This window comes from Cornus florida, unplaced genomic scaffold (assembly GCF_030987335.1).
Source record: "Cornus florida cultivar Cherokee Brave unplaced genomic scaffold, ASM3098733v1 CherokeeBrave_3.0.0_Hap2_Chr11, whole genome shotgun sequence".
Classification (NCBI taxonomy): domain Eukaryota; kingdom Viridiplantae; phylum Streptophyta; class Magnoliopsida; order Cornales; family Cornaceae; genus Cornus; species Cornus florida.
The window spans coordinates 67393569-67415669 of NW_026775581.1; the positions used below are offsets into that span (position 1 = coordinate 67393569).

The window sequence follows — 22101 nt, forward strand, 5'->3', positions numbered from 1 at the left end:
TAATATGTGCTTCCTCTTAAGGTCCATAACACACTAAACAACTAACATCACCGAAGGATCACAACCACAAGAGAAAAGGGCAATGTCAGCTGGCTGAAACTACATGATCAATCGGCCGATTGAGATAGTCAGCCGGCTAAAATGACAAATCTGGAACCCAACTCTTTGGATCTCTCAAAAATGACCTATCGACCGACTGATGATCCAGTGTTAGCCGGCTGACTGAGTTAGTCGGTTGGTCGAAACGACCTCCTCAGAAACACAACTCTCTGTCCTACTATGAAAATGCACTATCGGTCGCCTGACAAGCCTTGCCAGCCAGCCGACAGGCCCTGAAATGCTACAAAATCTATAGACAATGGTCCTATAACTCATGCATTCAACTGGGCTCTTTTATGAGCCAACCCTGCTAAGAAACCTGTCCCAACGCAAGGCAAACAATGTACAACATCCCAATCACCATGATGAACATACATGCTAAAAGAGTCCCATTCCTCCAATATACATCAATATGGTTCATTACATGATTTGGTAGCCATTTAAAAAATAACTGAAGCTACGTCAAATTATAGTCCATGAAGCATAGTTACGACCACAAGTTCATTAGTTACAACATTATACAAATTATACTAAAACTTTAGAAAAGAACAAGACTCCACTTACAAAAGACAACAAAATAGAGACTTCTAATCCCGTATAAGCATGTGGTGGTAGACCTATCAATGGATCAGATTCTGATCCGAATCCGATCCGATTAGGCGGATATGGATTGAACAAAAAATCCGATAACCCATTTATGATCTGAATTCGATAACCCGTTTACTTAACAAATCGGATATGAATTTTATCGATCCGATCTGAATTAAAATTATATATATATAATAATATATTTATATTAATATTATATATATATATATAATATTAATATAAATATATTATTATATATATATAATTTTAATTCAGATCGGATCGATATATATATATATATGTATTAATTATACACCATTGGATTATTTATCAGTGATTATGTACAGTTAGATCAATAGGTTGCATAATCATATAATGTAGTAGCCAACGTATTAATACCTCTCAAATAATATCTCAGACCCATTAGTACATTACCCATTGTTTGATTATACGGTCAATAGATCTGGAGACTTATTTCAAGAATCAAGAGTGAAGTGAAGAAAGAAAGAGATCCAACGAAACGACGATAGAGGGAGATCGAGCAACCAAGTGACTGAGTGAGTAGAAAGAGATTTTTGATTGAACCCTCTGGTATCATATTTCTCTCTCTTTTTTTTTTATTTTTTTTTTATTTTATCATTCTATGTTTACATGATGCCCTAATCTGTGTTGTTTGTTTTCTCTTTTGTAAAATCGTTTAGTTATTTCCTCTTATTTTCCTTCTATTATTCCTATTCTTATTCTCATATACAAGTTAGAAGCCAAAAATTCCATGTTTACGTGCCCTATTTTACCCTAATTTGTGTTTTTTTTTTTTTTTTCTTTTCTCTTTAATAAAATCTTTTAGTTATTTTCTTTTATTTTCCTTCTATTATTCTTTTCTCTCTCAATTTGATTTTTATTACATTTTCTGGTATAATATTTTCATAATTTTATCTCTATAAACTATCTTTCATTTTTTTTTTTTTTTTTTTTTCACGTTTCCTATCTAATTAATGAATAATATGTGGTTGTAGTATGTGCTCCATTGTTCGCAATGTCTGAAAAAGCTAATGAAAATGATGGTGATGGGGACGTCATTGAAGTACATGACATTTCAACTCCAAATTCTCCCAGAAAGCGGAAGTTGACATCAAAGGTATGGTTAGACTTTACTAAACAAAAAAGGTCGGGTCAGAAATTGCAAAGTGTAAACACTGTAAAAGGGATTTTGTAGGAGAAAGTAGTAAAGGGACCAACCACCTAAAAAGTCATTTGTCTAGATGTATTGGAAAATGTCAAAAAAATGTTGGTCAACAAATGTTAACTTTTACCAAAAATGTCTCTGACTCAACAATTAAAGTTCAAAATCATAAGTTTGACCAAGAAAGAAGTCGAATGGATTTTGCAAGGATGGTTATTAAATATAACTATTCATTTAGCATGGTTGAACATGAATATTTTGAGATATTTGTGAATGGACTTCAACCAATGTTTAAACTTGTGTCAAGGAATATAGTTAGGGCTGACATTCTAGAAGTTCAAGCACAAGAAAAAAAAAAAGTTGTCTAATTATTTTGATCAGTTTTTTGGTAGGATCAGCCTTACTACTAATACATGAATTTCTGATCATCAATATATTGGATATATATGCTTGACACCTCATTTTATTGATGAAGATTGGGAATTGCAGAAAAAAATCCTTGCTTACAGGTGCATAGAATATCCCCATGACATGGAAACTCTTTTTAGATCTGTCACAGATTTAATTATGGATTGGAATCTTGATAAAAAGTTGTTTTGTATGGTGGTTGACAATGCAACTATTAATGATGCGATGGTAAGAGGCTTGAGAAGTTGGCCTTGGGACAAGTCTTTGTTATCTTTGAACGGGGATTTATTTCATGTGCATTGTAGTGCACATATTCTGAATTTGGTTATGCAAGATGGCCTTAAAGATTAGAGACTTTATTCATAAGGTTAGAGAAACAGTGAAATATTTGAAAAGATCCTCGTATGCAACACAAAAGTTCAATAATGCAAAAAATCAACTCAAGTTGCGGGACAAAAAGAAAGTAAAGATGGATTGCCTTACTAGGTGGAATTCAACTTTTTAATGCTTGAAAGTGCATTGGAAGTGAAAGAGGTGTTTTGTCGGTTAGCACAAACAGACAGTGGCTATAAATTTAACCCATCTAATGATGAATGGGAAGTGGCATCGGTTTTAAGTGGTTGCTTGAAAACTTTTTATGATGCAACAAATCATTTTTTTGGTAGTGAGTATCCAACTTCAAATTTTTTTTTTTGGTGATATTCAAATGCATTTGACTGAATGGGAAATGAGTGAACATATTTTTCTTCGTTTAATGGCTGCTTCAATGAAAATAAAGTTCAGTAAATATTGGGAGGAGTGTTGTTTGGTGTTAGTAATTGCCATTGTCTTTGATACAAGATTTAAGCTAGACTTAGTGCAATATTATTATGATAAGCTTTATGGTGATGATGCTAATAAATATGTTAAAAGAGTTCGTGGTGCTCTTTCTGATCTTTTCAGTGAGTATAAAATTAATTCTCCTAATTATGAATTTATTAATTGTGTTAAAGGAGATAATGGGCCTACTAGTGACAATACTTGTGAGAGTTCTAAAGATAAAAAACTTAATGGGTTTCATGCATGGTACTTGCGTGGTCGCTCTTCTAATATTCTTACTTATCAGAAGTCAAAATTAGAGCAATATTTGGAAGAGCTGTGGTTTCCAAGAAATGAAAATTTTCTAATTTTGAATTGGTGGAAAGTGAATGGTGCTAAACTTCCTACTTTAGCAAGAATTGCTCGTGATGTTTTGGCTACCCCAGTAACTACAGTGGCATCTAAATTATCATTTAGTGTAGGAAGTAGAGTGATTGATGGATCATGTACTTCCTTGCTTCCATAAATTGTAGAGGCTTTAGTGGTTACAAAAGATTGGCTGCCATCTCGAAAAGGAAAAAAGTAAGTATGTTAATTTAAAATATATTATATGATGTGTGTGTGTGTGTGTGTGTGTGACACACCCTAACTCAAATTTACAATATTAAATAAATTGAACAATTAGAATGTGTCTAACCATCTGCATTAACCTCATACATACATGACGTCATCATACATCAGAGTACCTGCTTAAAAGTTTACAATTTAAAACAAACTATAAGCCCATTATACAAGTTCCAACAAAACTAAACCATTAATTACAAGTTATACTAATTATTTCTACTACAATATTTACATCTTATACAAAAGACGTTTTATTATTTTTTTTCCCATTCACACTTAAGATTCTAGACCTGGCAGTAACAACCCAACATTATACCTGAAAAATATAAATATGGAAGGAGTGAGCTTAAAGCCCAGTGAATGCAACACTACTACTACATCAGAGTAATATAAACAAATATTATCTGATAACTTCAATTAAATTTCATTAACATATAACTTCTAACTTTACATGCATTAAAATATAGTACTCTCTTTCTAGGTCAGAGTATGGACCTTATATGATATAGTATTCTCCTTCTAGGTCAGAGTATGGATCTTATATAATATAGTACTCCCATTCTTGGCTAGAGTGTGTATCTTATATAATACAGTATTCTCCTTCTTGGTTAGAGTATGGATCTTATATAATATATATATGCATTTACAGATCAAATAAATATCTTCGATATTTCAACATACCCATTCAAGTATAAACTTCTAGTGAGTACACTCACCTTTGCTACTTTTGAAATTGTTTATTTATCCTTCGGTAATGTTGAAGTTGTCGGCTCTGTTTCCTTGTTTATACAACATTATAACCATGTTATATATATTGCAAAAAGATTAAACAATTAGTCATCAATTCAAACATAAATTCCACCAACGGGCCAGTGGCCTAGTGGTATCAGTCTCTTACCTCTCAAAGGGAGGTCAGCGGTTCAAGTCTCAGAAGAGACAAGTGTGTGTGAGTACTACACGAACACGACCCCCTCTACACGAAAATGTCATATAGATAAAAAAGAGCAATGCTAGAGTTCATAAAAAAAAAAAAAAAAAGCCCATAAATTCCAGCCTTGGTACATAATTGTAATTGAAATTCGAATAACAACCACATAGATTTAACTTAAGCATAGTAATTACAATCAATTAAGAATTGTATTCCTTTATATAATTTAACACTCGACTAGAAAAATAATGAAATAAATGGATTTTATTCAAGAGCACCTCAATAAATAAATTATTGAAGAATTAGATAATATAAACTTCAAATACATAATCATAAATCCGAAACCCCCTACCTTTAGTACTATCTACAAGAATTTTAGAGAACTTTTCTTTTCCTCTTCCTTCTTTCCTTCCTTTCTTGCTTTTCCTTTTCTTTTATTTTCGCTATCTGATCCTTTATAACAAAACACGTTTTTTCTGTCATCAGCAAAATGAAACACTGTTGTTTCGCCCAAAAGAAAACTTTTTTATGTGTGAGGATTCTCGGTTCCAAAGGCAGTCTAAAACTAGCTTGTAAACATACCATTCATATAGGGTATAAAGAGTTTTTGTGCTGGCAGCAAATTCTTTCTCCTCCATAATTCCATGCATGAAATTCTTTATTGCAAGAACATGTGAACTTTACTTATTTCTCTTTATTCTAATTGGTCACTACAATCTATCTACATGTTTAGTGAAAGTAAATAAATAGTGTGCTGGCAGATTTGGTCTTTCATAAGGAATTGTCATATAAATAAACTACAAGTCAACAAAGCTACTAAAAAAAGTATTTCAATTTAACTAGCATAATAGCTAACCCCGCTAGCACATAGTTTAGAAGGCTTCACCTTTAGCTTAAGTAGCAACACTTTTTATGGTCATGTAGGTTTCTTTTGCATTTGGGTCCTTTTGCCCAACATCTCTGGGACAAAGTCAATGCTTGAAGCTCCCATCATTGTAGGGACTGTAATTATATATACATATATATATATAAGTAATCTTTATATACAATGGAATTAAGAAATGATTTTTTTATTCCTCTAATTGTAGTAGTAATTGTTGAGATAGAATGATAGATTATTAGATGTTGGTGGTTTTTCAAGTTATAGCATGGGTTTTAATTAGGTTGCACAAATGGGTTTCTACATGTGAACAGAATGGTGATTTTACCAACAATTGTCACATGTTGCAATTTGGCTGCAGATGTTGTGTATTCAGTTCATTGTTAGAGACTCAAATTTGGTCTTAATTGGTCTTGATTGAATAGTAGTAATATCAATTGGGATTGTGAGGGTATATGCTTATGCTTTTAGGGTTGGGTAAACTATAGTGAGGCTATTGTCACGGGCTTAGAGTTTCAGCACCACTCTAGCTACTCCCGTGCGGCACCAAGACGTTGCTTCCACTCTCGCAAGTACTTGGTCAGCCTAACTCCCGTGCACACCTTAGCCAACACACTCCCCTCGTGCGCTTACCAGTGTTGTAGTGGCTCTCACCCTCTCCTCACTTGGCTTGCACACTCACACACACTAAGGCACTTAAGTTGGCAAGGAAAGAACACTTCTATTACTTCAAAGAATGCTTTGTATAAGGCTAGCACTCAAGCTCTCTACAAGGCTCTCAAGACTCACTCTAGGACTTGTTGGCTACAAAATGAAGTCATACTCCTATTTATAGGCATCCACATCCCTAATGGATGGTTAGGATGCATTCTAACCAACGGTGGAGATCGATTCTTTAGAATCTTCTCCCACCTTCTTCACACTTCCATACTTATCTACTAGTATCTACAACATTTTAGAACTCTTCATACTACTCCACACAATTCTGGAGAACTCTAGAATATACTATACATATCTAGAATTTTCCACACAACTCTAGAAAATTCCGAAAGACTCTAGAAACTCCACTCGCCATACAATTGCCATACAGCGTCTGCGTGTCGCCTGCGTGGCACAACCTCCATAGGCGGGGCGTGACATTCTCCCCTACCCATTTCCGTGACGCCGTCGTCACGGTTTCTTCAGCTGACCCAGCCTCTCGCAGGTCATCAGCACTTGCGCATATGTCCTTGGCCCAAACGTATGAGCGCCCTTCGGGAGATGTGAGGTCCTTACGAGCTCCATTGTGTTGACTGCCACCTCTGGACTCTCCTTCCTGCCCACGAGCGACACCATGCATGCGGCCTTGCCTTCTTCACCTCCAAGTATCATCAACGCACCAAGGCATGGTAGTGGCGCGGCGTTGTTCCTGTCCATGAATTCCAGCCCTAGCACCATGTCGTGGTCGTCCATCTCCGCAACCTGGAAGTCGGCCTTGCCCTTCCATTCTTGCATGCATAGCTCCACCTCCTTGCACACTCTACTCACGTGTGCCTCCTCAGAGTTGACGGCCTTGATCCAGCCCTCTGTTTTGCGCATCTCCAAGCCAAGTCATTACGCCTCTTTCGGGGTAATGAAGTTGTGTGTGGCGCCCGTGTCCACTAACGTTTGCACGACTTTGCCACCAACCTGCGCATCCACATAGCGCACCCCAGCTACCTTCTTTACCTTGCCCTTCTTCTTGGTGTCATGCGCCATGCTACTCAGCATCTGCATAGCCCCCATGCACCTGTCTTTATCGCTACCCGCATCGTCCATCTTACCCTTGCCCTTATCCTTCACAAGAGCACTCATGGTCTTCTTGTTGGGGTAGTGTTGCAATAGGTGCAGCCCTTCGCACAAGTAGCACTTCGGCGGCTCCCACTTGCCCTTATCGCGGCACTCCCCGTTGCCACTAGCCTTGGACCTCTGTCCATGGTCCTTGCCCTTGTTATGGTATGGGCGTCTCTCCTCATCGCTGTGCTCATCATCACTGGACTTGGGTGAGCCCCCTTTCTTGAAGCGTCGGTCTCCCCTACCTTTGCTGTGGTCCCTCATGGGAGACGTGGCCCTCTTGTCATTGCGCCTAAAGTCTTCAAGGCGCTCCGCTATAGCCATTGCGGATGCCAAGTCTCTAGGCTCCCTCCTTCTCAGCTCTGTGGCTACCCAAGACTGCAACCCATCAATGAACAAGCACACGCGTTGCCACTCCGGCATCTCTGGGATCTCTAACATCAAGTTAGAGTACTCCTTCACATACTCCCTTATGCTGCCTTTCTGCTTCAGGCACCTTAGGTTGATTATGGCGAGGTCCTCGACGCACTCAGGGTAGAACTGCCTCTTGAGCTGCCTTTTGAACTCCTCCCATGTGTCAACCGCTCTTGCGCCCCTGCTGGTAAAGCGCTGCCTCCACCATAGAGCGACAGTGTCTGTGAGGTACATGGTACCTGTCTGCACCTTCTCCTCATCATCCTCGATCTCCATACACTCGAAATATCGCTCCATGTGACAGAAGAAGTTGTCAATCTGGCGCGCATTCCTTGCCCCATCATACTCCTTGGGCTCCAGCGCCTTCTTCTTCCTTGGCTTCACCACGACCTCGCGCGCCTGGGAGAACTACTTTTTGCACTCGGCAATCTCCACGCGCAAATCGTTTACCCGATCATACAAGTCCCTTTCCTTCTCTTGCGCCTTGTTGGCGATGCCATTAATCAGCTCGTAGAGCTCCGCCATCCTTCTCTCGAGCCTGTTAAACTTGGTCTCCGTGTAGACCAAGTGTGTGGCAAGCTTCTCCTCCAAGCTCTATTCCAAGACGTGGACCTGGTGGTCTCCTCCGCTAGCCATGTCTACTCCAACAAAGCTCCCTTGATGAACTTGCTCTGATACCAACTGTCATGGGCTTAGAGTTTCAGCACCACTCTAGCTGCTCCCGTGCGGCACCAAGACGTTGCTTCCACTCTCGCAAGTACTTGGTCAGCTTAACTCCCGTGCATACCTTAGCCAACACACTCCCCTCGTGCGCTTACTAGTGTTGTAGTGGCTCTCACCCTCTCCTCACTTGGCTTGCACACTCACACACACTAAGGCACTTAAGTTGGCAAGGAAAGAACACTTTTATTACTTCAAAGAATGCTTTGTACAAGGCTAGCACTCAACCTCTCTATAAGGCTTTCAAGACTCACTCTAGGACTTGTTGGCTACAAAATGAAGTCATACTCCTATTTATAGGCATCCCCATCCCTAATGGATGGCTAAGATGCATTCTAACCAACGGTGGAGATCGATTCTCTAGAATCTTCTCCCACCTTCTTTACACTTCCATACTTATCTACTAGTATCTACAACATTCTAGGACTCTCCATACTACTCCACACAATTCTGGAGAACTCTAGAATATACTACACATATCTAGAATCTTCCACACAACTCTAGACAATTCCGAAAGACTCTAGAAATTCCACTCGCCATGCAGTTGCCATGCAGCGTCTGCGTGTCGCCTACGTGGCACAACCTCCATAGGCGGGCGTGACACTATGCTTGGATAAGATTTGGAACTTCAATCCTTCACAAAGCGCACACTTCAAAATCTTAAATCGCATAATCTTTTTAAACGGGTGTCACTCTCAGGTTTCAAGTGCACTCCCACTATCACACTCGATTCTCACTTTGTATGACTTAAGTTTTGCAACTGTCGCGCTCTATATAACTTAGACACACAGTCTTGTGAAAATCAAGCCATGTTGATGTAGATATATAAATATATATACATATACTTATATATTGTTTGGATTGAAATATGGATCGAAATAATAACCCATTTTCTATACCCCTTTACAAATTGGTTGCTATATGCATAAAAAATTATTCGTTATTTTTGTCAATTCAAAGGGCATTATAGTCATTTCATAATCTGATGAAAACACAGCCATCTACATCATGTACCTTTATACTATCAATCCCTTCACTGTACAAAATATTCTTCTTTAACCATGCTATCTCTTGCACATGAAATTATTCAGGCTTATATAGATTTATTATCACAGATGGGACTTGGGAGTCCAAGAAATACAGATATATTTTTTTTTAATAGTAGTGAGAAAACCCAGGAAAAATTTATTTGTAATAATCATCAACAAGTGATGTAACTCTATATTATTTTAATTTTTTTCTTTAATTTTTTATTTTTCCTGAATGTGGGTATATTATAAAATCAAATGAAACAATATGGTACAAAGAGAGTGAAAAACACTCGGCCCAAAAAGATAAAGAAAATAAAACAACAGAACAAACAGCCAAAACAAGGATTAACAAACTGTTAACAAACAAGTCAAAACAAGCTTCCGAGATCCTCAAGTGAAAAGCCCCTGAAAAAATTATCAACAGATAACATCATGATGGTATCTATGACCTTTGGTATGTTGTTCTAAGTGGGAAACTGGTAAATGCACTCAATTTTAAAGCTATCAGTAAGTAAATAAATATTAACAACGAGATTTGATTATTCTAGCAACTGATCTTTTTGTACACATTCCTTGTCGTTTTGGTACTTATACGAACACAAAACGTCCTGCAGGGGGGGATTATACAGTTCAATCATACCGCCAATGGACCACGCTCACCAGTGTCATGAGCAAGTTACAATGCAAGGAGCCTGGGAAATATATACCTAAAATTTCTCACCTTTGTTAGATACTGTTCACATTCTCCCCAACGAGATTGTGTTTGGAAACACCTTGTTCAGGACAGGTTCCAATGCTCTTTTGCTGTTGTTGCCAACAATGTTTTTGTAAAGATAGTTTTGCTTACTCCTCGTTGGATACAGAATAGGGCCCTTGACTCCTTTGTGTCACTATGATCATCGACGTGACATCTGCCCATGCAACTTAACCGTTCTAGCAATAACCACGCTCAAAAGCATTGATCATCCATCCTCGCGCTTCATCTTCAAGAGTGTATGTAGACGCAACTAACAAACCTAAACAAAAGAGGCAAATCCCAAGAGAAAATTATCTACAAGGAGATATGTTCCACAATTCCAAACTACACATTAACGACGGAAAAGAGACAAACAAACTTTTACATACTTACATCATTCTCCTCCTTGACTTCGTCCAACAATTGCGATTCAGCCAATAGCCGAGCATATTCACGTTGGAACTCTCCTAAATCACTTCTAAGCCGATTCACCTGCGCAGAAAATATTACAACTTTCATTAAATGCTCAAGAAATAATTCTTCCATTTCTCCCCTCCCCCACTCCCCCTTTTCCGGTGAATGTTTAGCAATAATTCATTTGTTCCTATAGAATCCAACATTTTTTTAACTCAACCAGAATTGTTCAAGGCTCAAGAATTTATACAAGGCAGAATTTGAAGGGCACTTTATCAATTTCTCTGAGATCAGTGACTGCATTTGGCCAGCAATGAAACAATTTGTTTTCTAAGCATCTGAAGTGAAGTGTATTCTGGTAAATCTATCGGACAAGTCCTGGGGAATTTTGCAATAGGTAGAATCATATATTTTAAAAATGTTATCAACTACTCGTACTGTGAACCACCATTATTGTGATCAAATACATATTTGAAGAAAGCTTATAAAAAATAATAAGTATGGCATCCTCAAGCCCAAGTACAGGCTTATACAATGTACAAATGATGATTATTTGTGTTGCTTTAAGTACCTTGAGATTAAGTTCTTTCTCCCTTTTCTTATATTCCAAGCATCTGGGAAACAAAACAAATCATATTGTGAACTTTCTTAATAAAAATAAAAAAATAGTAAGAACTCAATATATATATTGCCAAATATGGTCTTAGTTCCTCAAAGTCTAGGGCAGAAGTGCCTTCTAATCAGAATTCAGTTATAACTGGACCAGAGAGCATGGCAACTACTAAAGCTGTTACAATTGTTCTTTTACTGGGAAGATAGCTAAACATTGTCATTTGCTGGAATGTGTAATTTACCAAAATATAACCAGACTATGTGGTCAAGCAAGCATGAAAATATTCACAAAAAGTTAGATTTATATATCCTCACTGTGCTCGGAGCCTTTTGTTCTCCTGTATCAGGTTTGTCACCTCTTGATCGCTCAACTGATTTGTCGTCAAAGCAAACTACACACAAAGCATGAAAAGTTTTAGCATTAGTCTATAGAATATGACTTCATTATTATTACAAGGTTGGGGGAAAAGAAAAGAATTTGATCCTCAGAATGCTATCAGAGGGAACATCAAGAGATTCACTGAGATTGTTCTGTCTACAGAAAATTGGATAAGACATATAATGTAGAACACAGATCTTGATGCAAAATGTTCTAGTTAATTCTAGGACAACTGCTTACTTCAAATCTTTATTAATAAGAGTTTACATTGATGGACCTTCATAAAAAGAGGACAGTAATGGGCATCATTACTACTTAATATGTTCTTCTCACCACAGGCATAGCAAAAGGGCGAAGCAGGATTTGCATAGCCACACCAAAATAGATTGAGAAAATCCTAGTTAGTTGATTTAAGACTTTCTTATAGTTTCACTTGTTCATAAAAAAATTAAAACCATTATTTGTGCACCAGTTATGTGTCAAGCAGAAGAAATTATCACAATCTCAATGTGTAAAGATATATCTATGCAGGAATTAACAAGATGCAAAAACTATATCATATTAGATTGATATATACTTGAAAACTCTAGTTGACTCTTATCAACATCCATGATCTACTAAAATGATATATAGAAACTACATATTTTGCAAGTAAAACAAACAATATATTATAGATGCAACGGCACACTTCTTTGCTTTTTCCCCCCCCCTGAATTCACGGCATACTTCAAATGGTGAAAATTTCTAAATGTGACCAGTTCCAATAATAAAAAGAACTCCTATTAGGAAGGTAATGATTGTGACATCCCTGCGGGGGAGAGGTTTGATGACACTTACATGTGCGGATGCCTCCCAACTGTGGAGATGCGTTTTGAGGAAAACCATGAAAACTGAGAGGAGGGTGTGAAAAGTGGACAATATCTACAGAGGTTGGGGCAGGTCTTGACAGATGGTATCATAACCAATCTCAGCCGGAAATGGGGGGAGTGTGCACAAGCCCATGAGGGTTCATCTAGGAAGGAGGCTGGGGCCCAAGAGGGGGCGATTGTGACTTCACACATCGTCTGGGGGGAGAGGTTTGATGACACTTTTATGTGGGGATACCTCCCAACTGTGTAGACGGGTTTTGAGGAAAACCATGAGCAATGAGAGGGGAGTGTTCAAAGCGGACAATATCTACACGGGTTGGCGAGGGTCGTGACAATGATACCAATAGAACTAAAATACGATGTACAATATGGAAATTCAGTAGCAGAATTTGTCTGATGCAGAATCCATGCCAAGCAGAATTAAAGTTTACAACACTCTATGGTACAGAATGTTAGGTAGTCAATGAACATGATGTTCAAAATATGAGTGTAACTGAAATTGCAATGCTACGATGAACTAAGATAAGAGAAATTTGTTTGAGATGGTCTATGTATCACATAGGCCAATAGATATGCTGATAGAAAAAAATTTGATGAACTAACATGTTGCAAACAACTTCTACTTAATGCTTATAAACCAATATGCCCTCTTTGTCAAACTAAAGATGACAATGTTTTCTCTGCATTAGATACTTAGTCTATGCAAAAGTAGGTGATATCATCTGCGTCAATAATTCCAATGAAAAGAGCAGCAATATTAGCAATACTGCTATGCTGCTATTTTAGCATCTTCAGGTAAGGAGAACGAGATCTATATCCTATAATATATATTCCATAAATTAATATTATATACTCAATATGTTAATTAGAAAAATGCATCATTGAATTGAATATACAAATACGAAATTTTCTCAGAAGACATTCTCTCGCATATAATCCGAATCTATTTTGAAAAGGAAAAAAAAATCAGAATGAAAAGTGTCCATTATCTAATGGATAGGACAGAGGTCTTCTAAACTTTTGGCATGGGTAGAAATCCTACTATGACGTGCCAATGACACAATCTTCAACTCAAGGTCCAGCACTAATAGAAGTTGCTTACTCTCTTAGAAGCCACAGAAAAGGGCAGGGCTCTTTTCATAGTAATAGTCTCACGAGATCCATGCCATCTGTCGGAATCAAAGGTCAGAGGACCATTTGATTCATTAAGGAGCAAATATCTAACTTTTGTGTCTGACAAAAAAAAAAAATTAGCCCATGCTTTAGTGTCCTTTTGGGTGCACAGTGATTTGATTAGGATTGTAATAAACATTGGTAGGTTGTTTCTGGCTCTCTGCCTTATTGCTTACAGAGTTGTACCAAACTCTCTGTTGGATGAAACATCCTCAAATCCCTCCTTGCTGATTTATAAGATGCATTAAAAAACTAAATGTTCTCATGTGCCGAATAAATGGTCCATTACTAATGCTAATTCCCATAAAGTAATCCTAATAAATGCCAATTACACGTCCTTCAGAAATTATAAGACATTACACTTCAAGCTGATTATCACTGTTTTGTACAATTTTCATGAACAGATTGTAAGCTGGCAATCTACAGTCAATTCTGAGGAAATATTATAGGCACTCGTGATATGAACCTGCAATTCCTGACTGAACCCAGCATTAATTGCAGTGTCTACCATCCCAGTCTTCCTTTTGACCTTTTCAGGTTCTACTAAACAACCATGTTCTTTCCTCTTCAATTGTGCTGCTATGCATGTACGAGGCATCATCAATTAGATAGATAAGAAAAGTTAGTAACAGCCTAAACATTGAAATTCATTAAGCCATTTACCTTGGGAGTTTCCTTGAGAGTTGATTATTGATTGTCTGGGACTTCCAACTAAGAAATTGGAGGAAGCAGCTGATGGATGCTGAAGGACCTCACCTGCCGATGCTGGTCTTATACTACCAATAGCAGAGGAACTTCTACTCAACACAACAGGTTGCGTAAAAGTATGCGGTCTGCAATCAGATGATGCCTGAGACAGCATTGATACCCGAGGTTTTTTCGTAGGCTGATACCCAATGAGTCCACAATGATAATCCCTGCCAAAGTAGACTTATCAGATATTATGTATGCTTACAGGAATTCCATAAACTACTACTTAAAATTATAAGTGTTTGTACACTACATAGGTAAAAAAATCATTCCATTTTATTCTTCCAGCCTTTAAAAGAAAAAATTCATAATTCCATGTAAATGTAAATATAATAATTCCATTTTTGTTGTCAAAAGCCATTAAAGATGGCATCATTTTATTTTTTTTCTCTGTTTTCAAAGAATAAGAACCAGCATCCTCAACATGTAGATAAAAGAAGATAAAATGTGGGGCCAACAGTTCAAAACTTATTCAGCTACAGCAAGATTTCTGCAAGTAGAGACACAAATACAATAATCTGCCATCTGCACTTCAATTTAATGAATAGCTTACCAGTATTCAAATGTCATTTCCCTCAAACGGACTTCAAGCTTCTGAAAAACGTTGGTTTTCTCAAAATCTTGTTTATTGTGAGTGGGCTCAATAAAATTGGCTTCCAGAATACCTAAAAGAAACACAGTCACTCAGCACCTACTCACTGCTATTTGGAGAAAAGAAAAAGAGACCACCTTGAAAATAAAACCATCCAAGTGTAACAAGTGCTTCAGAGGTTTCTCACCTACAACCCCTCTACCTCTGTTGCTACTGTAGCTTACAACATGCCAATATGGCTGCAAAGAAATACATTGACACAAGGAAGTAAGGACCAAGTCACTGCCACCTGAAAACATATCAGTGTAACATAACACACACACAGACACTATATATATTTGCAATCTCTGCCAGTTGTTTTTGCACGCAAGAGTGAAGCTATCATCAAGATATTAACTAACATTGTTTAATCAGGAAAAATATTTCTCTTTTCTACTAAGTATTCATCCTCACCAGCTTGTATCTAGCAAAACAGTGTCAGAACAGACCTCCGCGTCATCGTTTCTCCCTAGTTACTTTACTCCCTCAACACCCCCACCCCAAATTACTATGAAAATTAATTAACTTGAAAAAAACCCTAACAAAATAAGAGAGAAAATAGAACCTTTTAATATATATATATATATATATATATGTATTGTTGAGAGAGAGAGAATATATGAAATTTTTTATGTTATTGAGTAAGTAATACAATAATACAATGGTGTTTATATAGGAAAAGTTACGGGAGTAGGTGAGTGGAGAACAAGAAAATCCTATACATGGTAATTCTATATATATGGTAATGAGGGGTAGGTGACAACTCATACAACACTAACTGTACACGTGTGACAACTCATACAATATTGTACAACACTCCCCCTCAAGCTGGAGAGTAAATGTCAATAACTCCCAGCTTGCTACATATGGAATCAATAGAGTTCTTGGGAAGCACCTTAGTGAAGATGTCTGTCAGCTGTCTACCAGAAGGAACAAAAGGTGTAACAATCTTATTCGAGTCAACTTTAGATCGAATGAAATGGCAATCTACTTCAATGTGTTTAGTCTTCTCATGGTAGACTGGATTGCTAGCAATATGAATAGCTGCCTGATTGTCACAGTAGAGAGGAATTGGGTACTGGACTGAAATCCCAAGTTCTTGTAAAAGAGTTTTCAACCAAGTAAGTTCACAGGCAGTGTGTGCCATGGCACGATACTCTGCTTCAGCACTGGAACAAGCCACAACTGACTGTTTCTTACTCCTCCAAGTTACTAGATTTCCTCCGATGAAGGTGCAGTAACCCATGGAGGACCGTCGATCAAAAGGAGAACCGGCCAGTCTGCATCTGTATATCCCTCAATCCGAAGATGTCCAAAAGATCGATAAAGCAGACCATGTCCCGGAGCACCCTTGAGACACTTCAAGATGCGTACAACTGCTTCCATGTGAGGTACCCGAGGACTGGTCCTGAACTGGCTCACAACACTGATTGCATAGGAGATGTCTGGACGAGTGATTGTGAGGTAAATAAGTTTACCTACAAATCTCCGATACATCTCTGGATTATCGAGTGGGTCACCATCATCCACCTTAAGTTTTACATTAGTCTCCATGGGTGTAGCTACAGGTTTCGAACCAAGATATCTAGTATCCTATAATAGATCAAGAGTATACTTCCGCTGAGAAAGACTAATGCCTTGCTTCGACTGAGCCACCTCAATTCCTAGAAAATACCGAAGTTTGCCCAAATCCTTAGTAAGGAAGCTAGAACTCAAGTGATGGATTAAAACTTGTATCCCATCTTTGTCATTGCCGGTGACAACAATATCATCTACAAACACGTTTTCTTAAAAAAGAGAGAGTGGTCAGCTTGGCTTCTGGTCATACCATGAGCTACCATTGCTTTACTGAACTTATCAAACCATGCACGAGGGGACTGTTTGAGGCCATAGATAGACTTCTTGAGATGACACACACACTCCCCCTTATACTCAAACCCAGGTCGTTGAGTCATATAGACTGTTTCATTAAGGTCACCGTGCAGAAAGGCATTTTTAACATCAAGCTGATGAAGTGGCCAGTCTAGATTAGCTGCAAGAGAGATTATCACACGAACAGAATTCAGTTTGGCCACAGGAGAGAACGTCTCAATATAATCAATGCCAGAAGTTTGAGTGTAGCCTTAGCAACAAGTCGAGCTTTGAGACGGTCAACAGTACCATCAGGCTTCTGCTTAACAGTAAAAACCCAACGACAACCAACAACCTGAGTATCAGCAGGCTTAGGAACAAGGTCCCAAGTATAATTCAATTTTAAAGCGTGTATTTCTTCTTCCATAGCTTTCCTCCACCTTGGATGAGAAAGTGCCTCCCTATAGGACTTAGGAAGAGCAATAGAGGATAATGACAAAGGAAAAGCTTGAAAGGAGGAGGATAATTTATTATACGATACAAAATTAGAGATAGGGTGATTGGTACAAGACCGTTTACCTTTCCGAACAACAATAGGTTGATCAAGGTGTTTAAGCAACTGGTGAAAGTGGCAAGGCTGGGTTTACTACTTTAGTCGTTGGAACATGATTAAGTACTCTTTTCCGGCGACTATCATAGACACGAAGAGCCGGTGGGATGTCAGAATCAAAAACTGGAGTTGGAAGAACAGAGTTCTCCAGGGGACTACCTTCCTGAGAATAATAAGGAACATCCTCAAAGAAAGTTACATCTGCACATGCAAAATGTTTACGAAGAGTTGGACTGTAACATTTATATCCCTTTTGAGTGCGAGAATAACCTAAGAAGATACATTTGTGAGCATGAGGATCAAGTTTGTCTCGTCCCGGGCTTAGATTATGAGCAAAACAGACACACCTAAACACCTTTGGAGGAATGGAAAAAGGATTTTTGTCAGAAAACATCATTTTGGGGTGATTTTCCTTTAAGGACCCTAGAAGGCATGTGGTTTAAAAGATAAGCAGCAACCAGAACTGCATCTGCTGAAAAAAGTTTTGGAACATGCATTTGAATTGTTAAGGCACGAGTGATAGCTAAGAGTGGGCCATTCTTCTGTTCAACAACTCCATTTGGTTGAGGGGTATCAACACAAGATGTTTGATGGATAATGCCCCTCGACTCAAGAAACTTTTGAAAAACATTAAGTTTATATTCAAGCACATTGTCAGTTCTAAGAACAAGTAATTTTGCATCAAACTGATTTTGAATTTCAGCATAAAAGGATTTAAAAACAAAGAATACTTGAGATCTGTCTTTAAGAATGTAAACCCAAGTTAAACGTGAATAATCATCAATAAATAACACAAAATAACGAGCACCAAATAAACCAGTAGTACAAGCTGGTCCCCAAACATCCGAATGCACTAACTCAAAAGGTTTTAAACTTTTATCAAAAAAAAGATTTAAAAGTAGCCCGACGATGTTTACTAAGTTCGCAAGTAGTACAATTAAACTTAGAAAAATCAACTAAAGAAGGGACCAAGGCTTGAAGACTATTTAAAGAGGGATGTCCAAGGCGGCAATGCCACTAGTAAGCTGAAGAAGAGGTAGAATGTAGAGCTATCGGAACAGTAGTTGGCTGGAAGTAGTAAAGACCATCCTTCTCAAACCCCCCACCAATCGTCCTGAAAGACACAACGGGAAGGAGAAAAAGTTTTAAATCTGATATGATTTTGCGCACTGACAATAAATTGAATGAAAATTGAGGGATATATAAAACTGATAAAAAAGTGAGACCCGAAGTGCGGAAGGTACCAATTCCATGAACAGGTGATTTGGCACCATTCGCTATAGTAACATCCGATGGTGAGAAAACATGAGAAATATCAGAAAGAAGAGATGGGTTACCTGTCATGTGATCGGATGCCACTGAAGATAAAGCATGGAGACACGTATTACCTGAAGTAATGATAGTAGAGGTGGAGGAGGACTGATTTTCATGCTCACGCTTTACCAGTTTGGTGCTGGTGATTGACCTAAGAAGATGGGATTCCTTAGTATCCATCACAAGAGCTGCCGAACAAATGAGATATAGTAGCGAGAGCGAGCCGAGATAAGAGAACCAAGATCTAGCTGAGATGAACCCGAGAGAAATTATCGAGGAGAGAGCTGAGGAGGGATCTGAGAGAGATTGCTAAAGTTGGTACGCGGAGATTTTAACTGTAACTTGAAACTAAGTACGAAGTTGTTGAGAGTCCGAAACGAGTTGCAAAGATCCGAGACGAGTTGATCCGTAAATTGGAGTCTGAATAAGACTAAGAAAAAATATTTAAAGAGGGATCGATTTCTGCTCTGATACCATGTTGAGAGAGAGAGAGAGAGAGAGAGAATATATGATAAATTATATGTTATTGAGTAAGTAATACTACGTACAATAATACAACGGTGTTTATACAGTAGAAGTTACGGGAGTAAGTGAGTGGAGAATAAGAAAACCCTATACATGGTAATTCTATATATATGGTAATGAGGGGTAGGTGACAACTCATACAATACTAACTGTCTACGTGTGAAAACTCATACAATACTGTACAACATATATATATATATATATTGATTGTTAGTTCGGGAGATTTTCTGTTGCTTTTGCTATTTTTCTTCTTAAAAACAACTAAAAAGCAAAAGGGCAGTCAAGAATTCCCAACCCCAACAAAGAAATCCATAGAGAAACAACCGAGAGTGTTTTAGATAGTTGTTGGAACAACTTTGTTTCTTTCATGCAACCATTCTATCTCCAACTCAAATTAAGGCTTCCAATTCAACAAAGGTTTGAATAATAGTTGGGTGCTTAATTATATCCAAATGGATAACCCATTTGCATTTTGGGTCAATACATGGATACACAAGGGTTCAAGGGTATTATGGAGATTTTATGACCACAAATGTACTCTTTCATAAATTTTAAGACGGTCCGCAAATTGCAAGGGGTGATTTGCAACATTTCAGAATAGTTCACAAAAATGAAAGCTCGGGGGGGGGGGGGGGGGGGGGGGGGGGTTAATAATCATCCATATAAACATAACATAAGCCTTTTTAAAAATAAAACCCAACTCGGCGAAACACTCCAACGTGCCTGAAATACATGGTTACCTCTCTCTCTCCCCCTCTCCCTTTCTATCTGTCATATTTCCGTGAAGTCACATTTCTTTGTTCCTATCATATTGGTTAGCAAAATCGGAAGTGAATACCGAATATTGAAGCAACAATTGATATTTGGGTGGAGAATAGTGCCAATTTATTGTAAAGGTCCGAATATATTCTCACTCGTGTGTGTATATATATATACATATATGAAAGTATAAATGCATTGTTGGAAGATATATTTTTCCTTGATTTTAGGGATTTGATTGTTTCTGACTATTGTAAATTAGAATAAGATTGTAGGTCAGAATAATTGCAGTAAAATAGGATAGATTTTTTTTTTCTTTCATAAATGGCTATATATAGAAAATGAAAAAGATCAAGTACAGGTGCACAGAAGGCATACCCTCAGAATGAAAAGAGATTTAGGCCTCAAATCACCAAAAACAAAAATAGAGAAAGCCCATTTCTAGTACAAACAGAGAAAAGAGGCTATCAAACTAAAATAATCAATCCTGGAGTGAAATACGTGAGACATCAAGAACTTCGAGAAGGGCTGTTCTAGCCACCTCATGGGGGGATTGATGGATTAGGGTATGGAGTCGATTATTTCTTTCTTGCCAAATACCCTACAAAATTGCCACTAGAAGACACTTGATATTGGATTTAAGTTGGTGTGAAACCCATCCAAATAGACTTGTAAAATTTTGAATGTGAATAAAGTGTTGCATATCCCAACCCAAAACATCTCCTAACCAACACCACAAACTGCGGGCGAACCTACAATTCACAAAGAGATGATCCCTTGAATCACAGTCCCTGTAGCAATTAGAGCAGCGAGAGACCAAATGAATTTTCCTTCTCTACAGATTGGAGTGCATTGGTAGCCTATCATGGCAAGCAAAAATAGGTTAGATTGATTGCTTTAAATTAGGAATAGTTTTGTAGGAAGATTTTTTATTCTTTTCCTTGTATAGCTTTCCCTCTTTCCTATATATACTTGTATAAGATGTTAATATATTGAGGAGAATATTTTACACAGAGAAAATTTCTATATGGTATCAGAGCAATAGTGTGAGAAAGAGAAAAGTTTCATGGGTCTGAGCGATTACCGCTGACCTATTCTCGTTGTCCTCATATTCTTGTTCTCTTGGTGTGCAATTGTCTTAGACAACACCCTAAAGCCTTGATTCTAAGTATCTAAGTACCATAGACATCGAAACATGTTTGTCGTTACCTTTAAATCTTCTGATTCTAGTACAACACCGCCCATTCCTTCGATTGTGACAAATCAACTTGAAAACATGAGTGTGCAGATAACTTCTTACAAACTTGATGGGATGAATTATTCTGCCTGGTCCCAGTTTGTGAAGTTGTACATCAAAGGAAATGGAAAGTTGGGATACTTGACAGGAATGAAGAAATAGCCAGCAGATACTGAACCTTCCTTCTCTACTTGGTTGGAGGAGAATGCCATATTGATGGCATGTCTTCTTAACTCAATGACTCCAGATACTAGTGCCAGTTTTCTTCGACTTCCCACAGCTCGGAAGTTGTGGCTCAAACCTATTTTGATGGTAGTGATGCTTCTTAAATTTATGAACTGAGGCGCAAGGCAAATGAGACTCAACAGCAAGGTAAGACATTGGCTAGCTATTTTTCTGCTTTGCAGGCCATTTGGCATGAGCTGGATTTTCTCCAGCTGTGAGATATAGAGTGTGTTGGGGGATACAACTGATAACAACCATCTATTCCAAAAGCTCAAGCTTTTAGAGAGGGTGTAACTTAAATATATGAATCCTTTAACACGCCCCCTCACATGTGGCCTTCTTTTGGTCCAACACGTGTTTTTCAATTTTCTAATTAGGGTGACGGTGAGGTTTGAACTCGAGACCTTTGGCTCTGATACCATATTAAAAACCATCTACTCCAAAAGCTTAAGCTTTTAGAGATGCTGTAACTTAAATATATGAATCCTTCAACAACAGCAAAGCTAAAGAAGAGAATTAAGAATGAAAGGG

At 37.9% G+C, this 22101-nt stretch overlaps 1 protein-coding gene and 1 long non-coding RNA gene across 10 annotated transcripts in view; one reads left to right on the plus strand and one right to left on the minus strand.

Moving 5' to 3' along the window:
• The first annotated feature begins 1081 nt into the window (after window positions 1–1081).
• Window positions 1082–10395, plus strand: LOC132285116 (uncharacterized). 4 transcript variants are annotated; one of them, XR_009472439.1, is made up of 3 exons: window positions 1118–1278; window positions 1704–1825; window positions 4350–10395. It is a non-coding gene; the product is annotated as an uncharacterized LOC132285116 (long non-coding RNA). The 4 variants fall into 4 exon arrangements; XR_009472438.1 differs by lacking the exon at window positions 4350–10395 and adding an exon at window positions 2346–4343 and having other exon boundaries at window positions 1120–1278; XR_009472437.1 differs by having other exon boundaries at window positions 1123–1278; window positions 10100–10395.
• Window positions 10361–22101, minus strand: part of LOC132285115 (protein MICRORCHIDIA 6-like) — a 61994-nt gene continuing 50253 nt past the window's right edge. For 5 of the 6 annotated variants that reach the window (XM_059787274.1, XM_059787280.1, XM_059787277.1 and 2 more), the window contains 8 exons: window positions 15198–15249; window positions 14972–15083; window positions 14332–14585; window positions 14135–14247; window positions 11563–11639; window positions 11207–11249; window positions 10611–10713; window positions 10366–10501 (listed from right to left, as the gene is read on the minus strand). In XM_059787274.1, the coding sequence (XP_059643257.1) occupies window positions 10419–10501; window positions 10611–10713; window positions 11207–11249; window positions 11563–11639; window positions 14135–14247; window positions 14332–14585; window positions 14972–15083; window positions 15198–15249 (837 nt within the window). In that variant the 3' untranslated portion in view covers window positions 10366–10418. Of the gene's footprint in view, window positions 10502–10610; window positions 10714–11206; window positions 11250–11562; window positions 11640–14134; window positions 14248–14331; window positions 14586–14971; window positions 15084–15197; window positions 15250–22101 lie in introns of all 6 variants that reach the window. The other variant, XM_059787275.1, reaches the window with a different exon arrangement.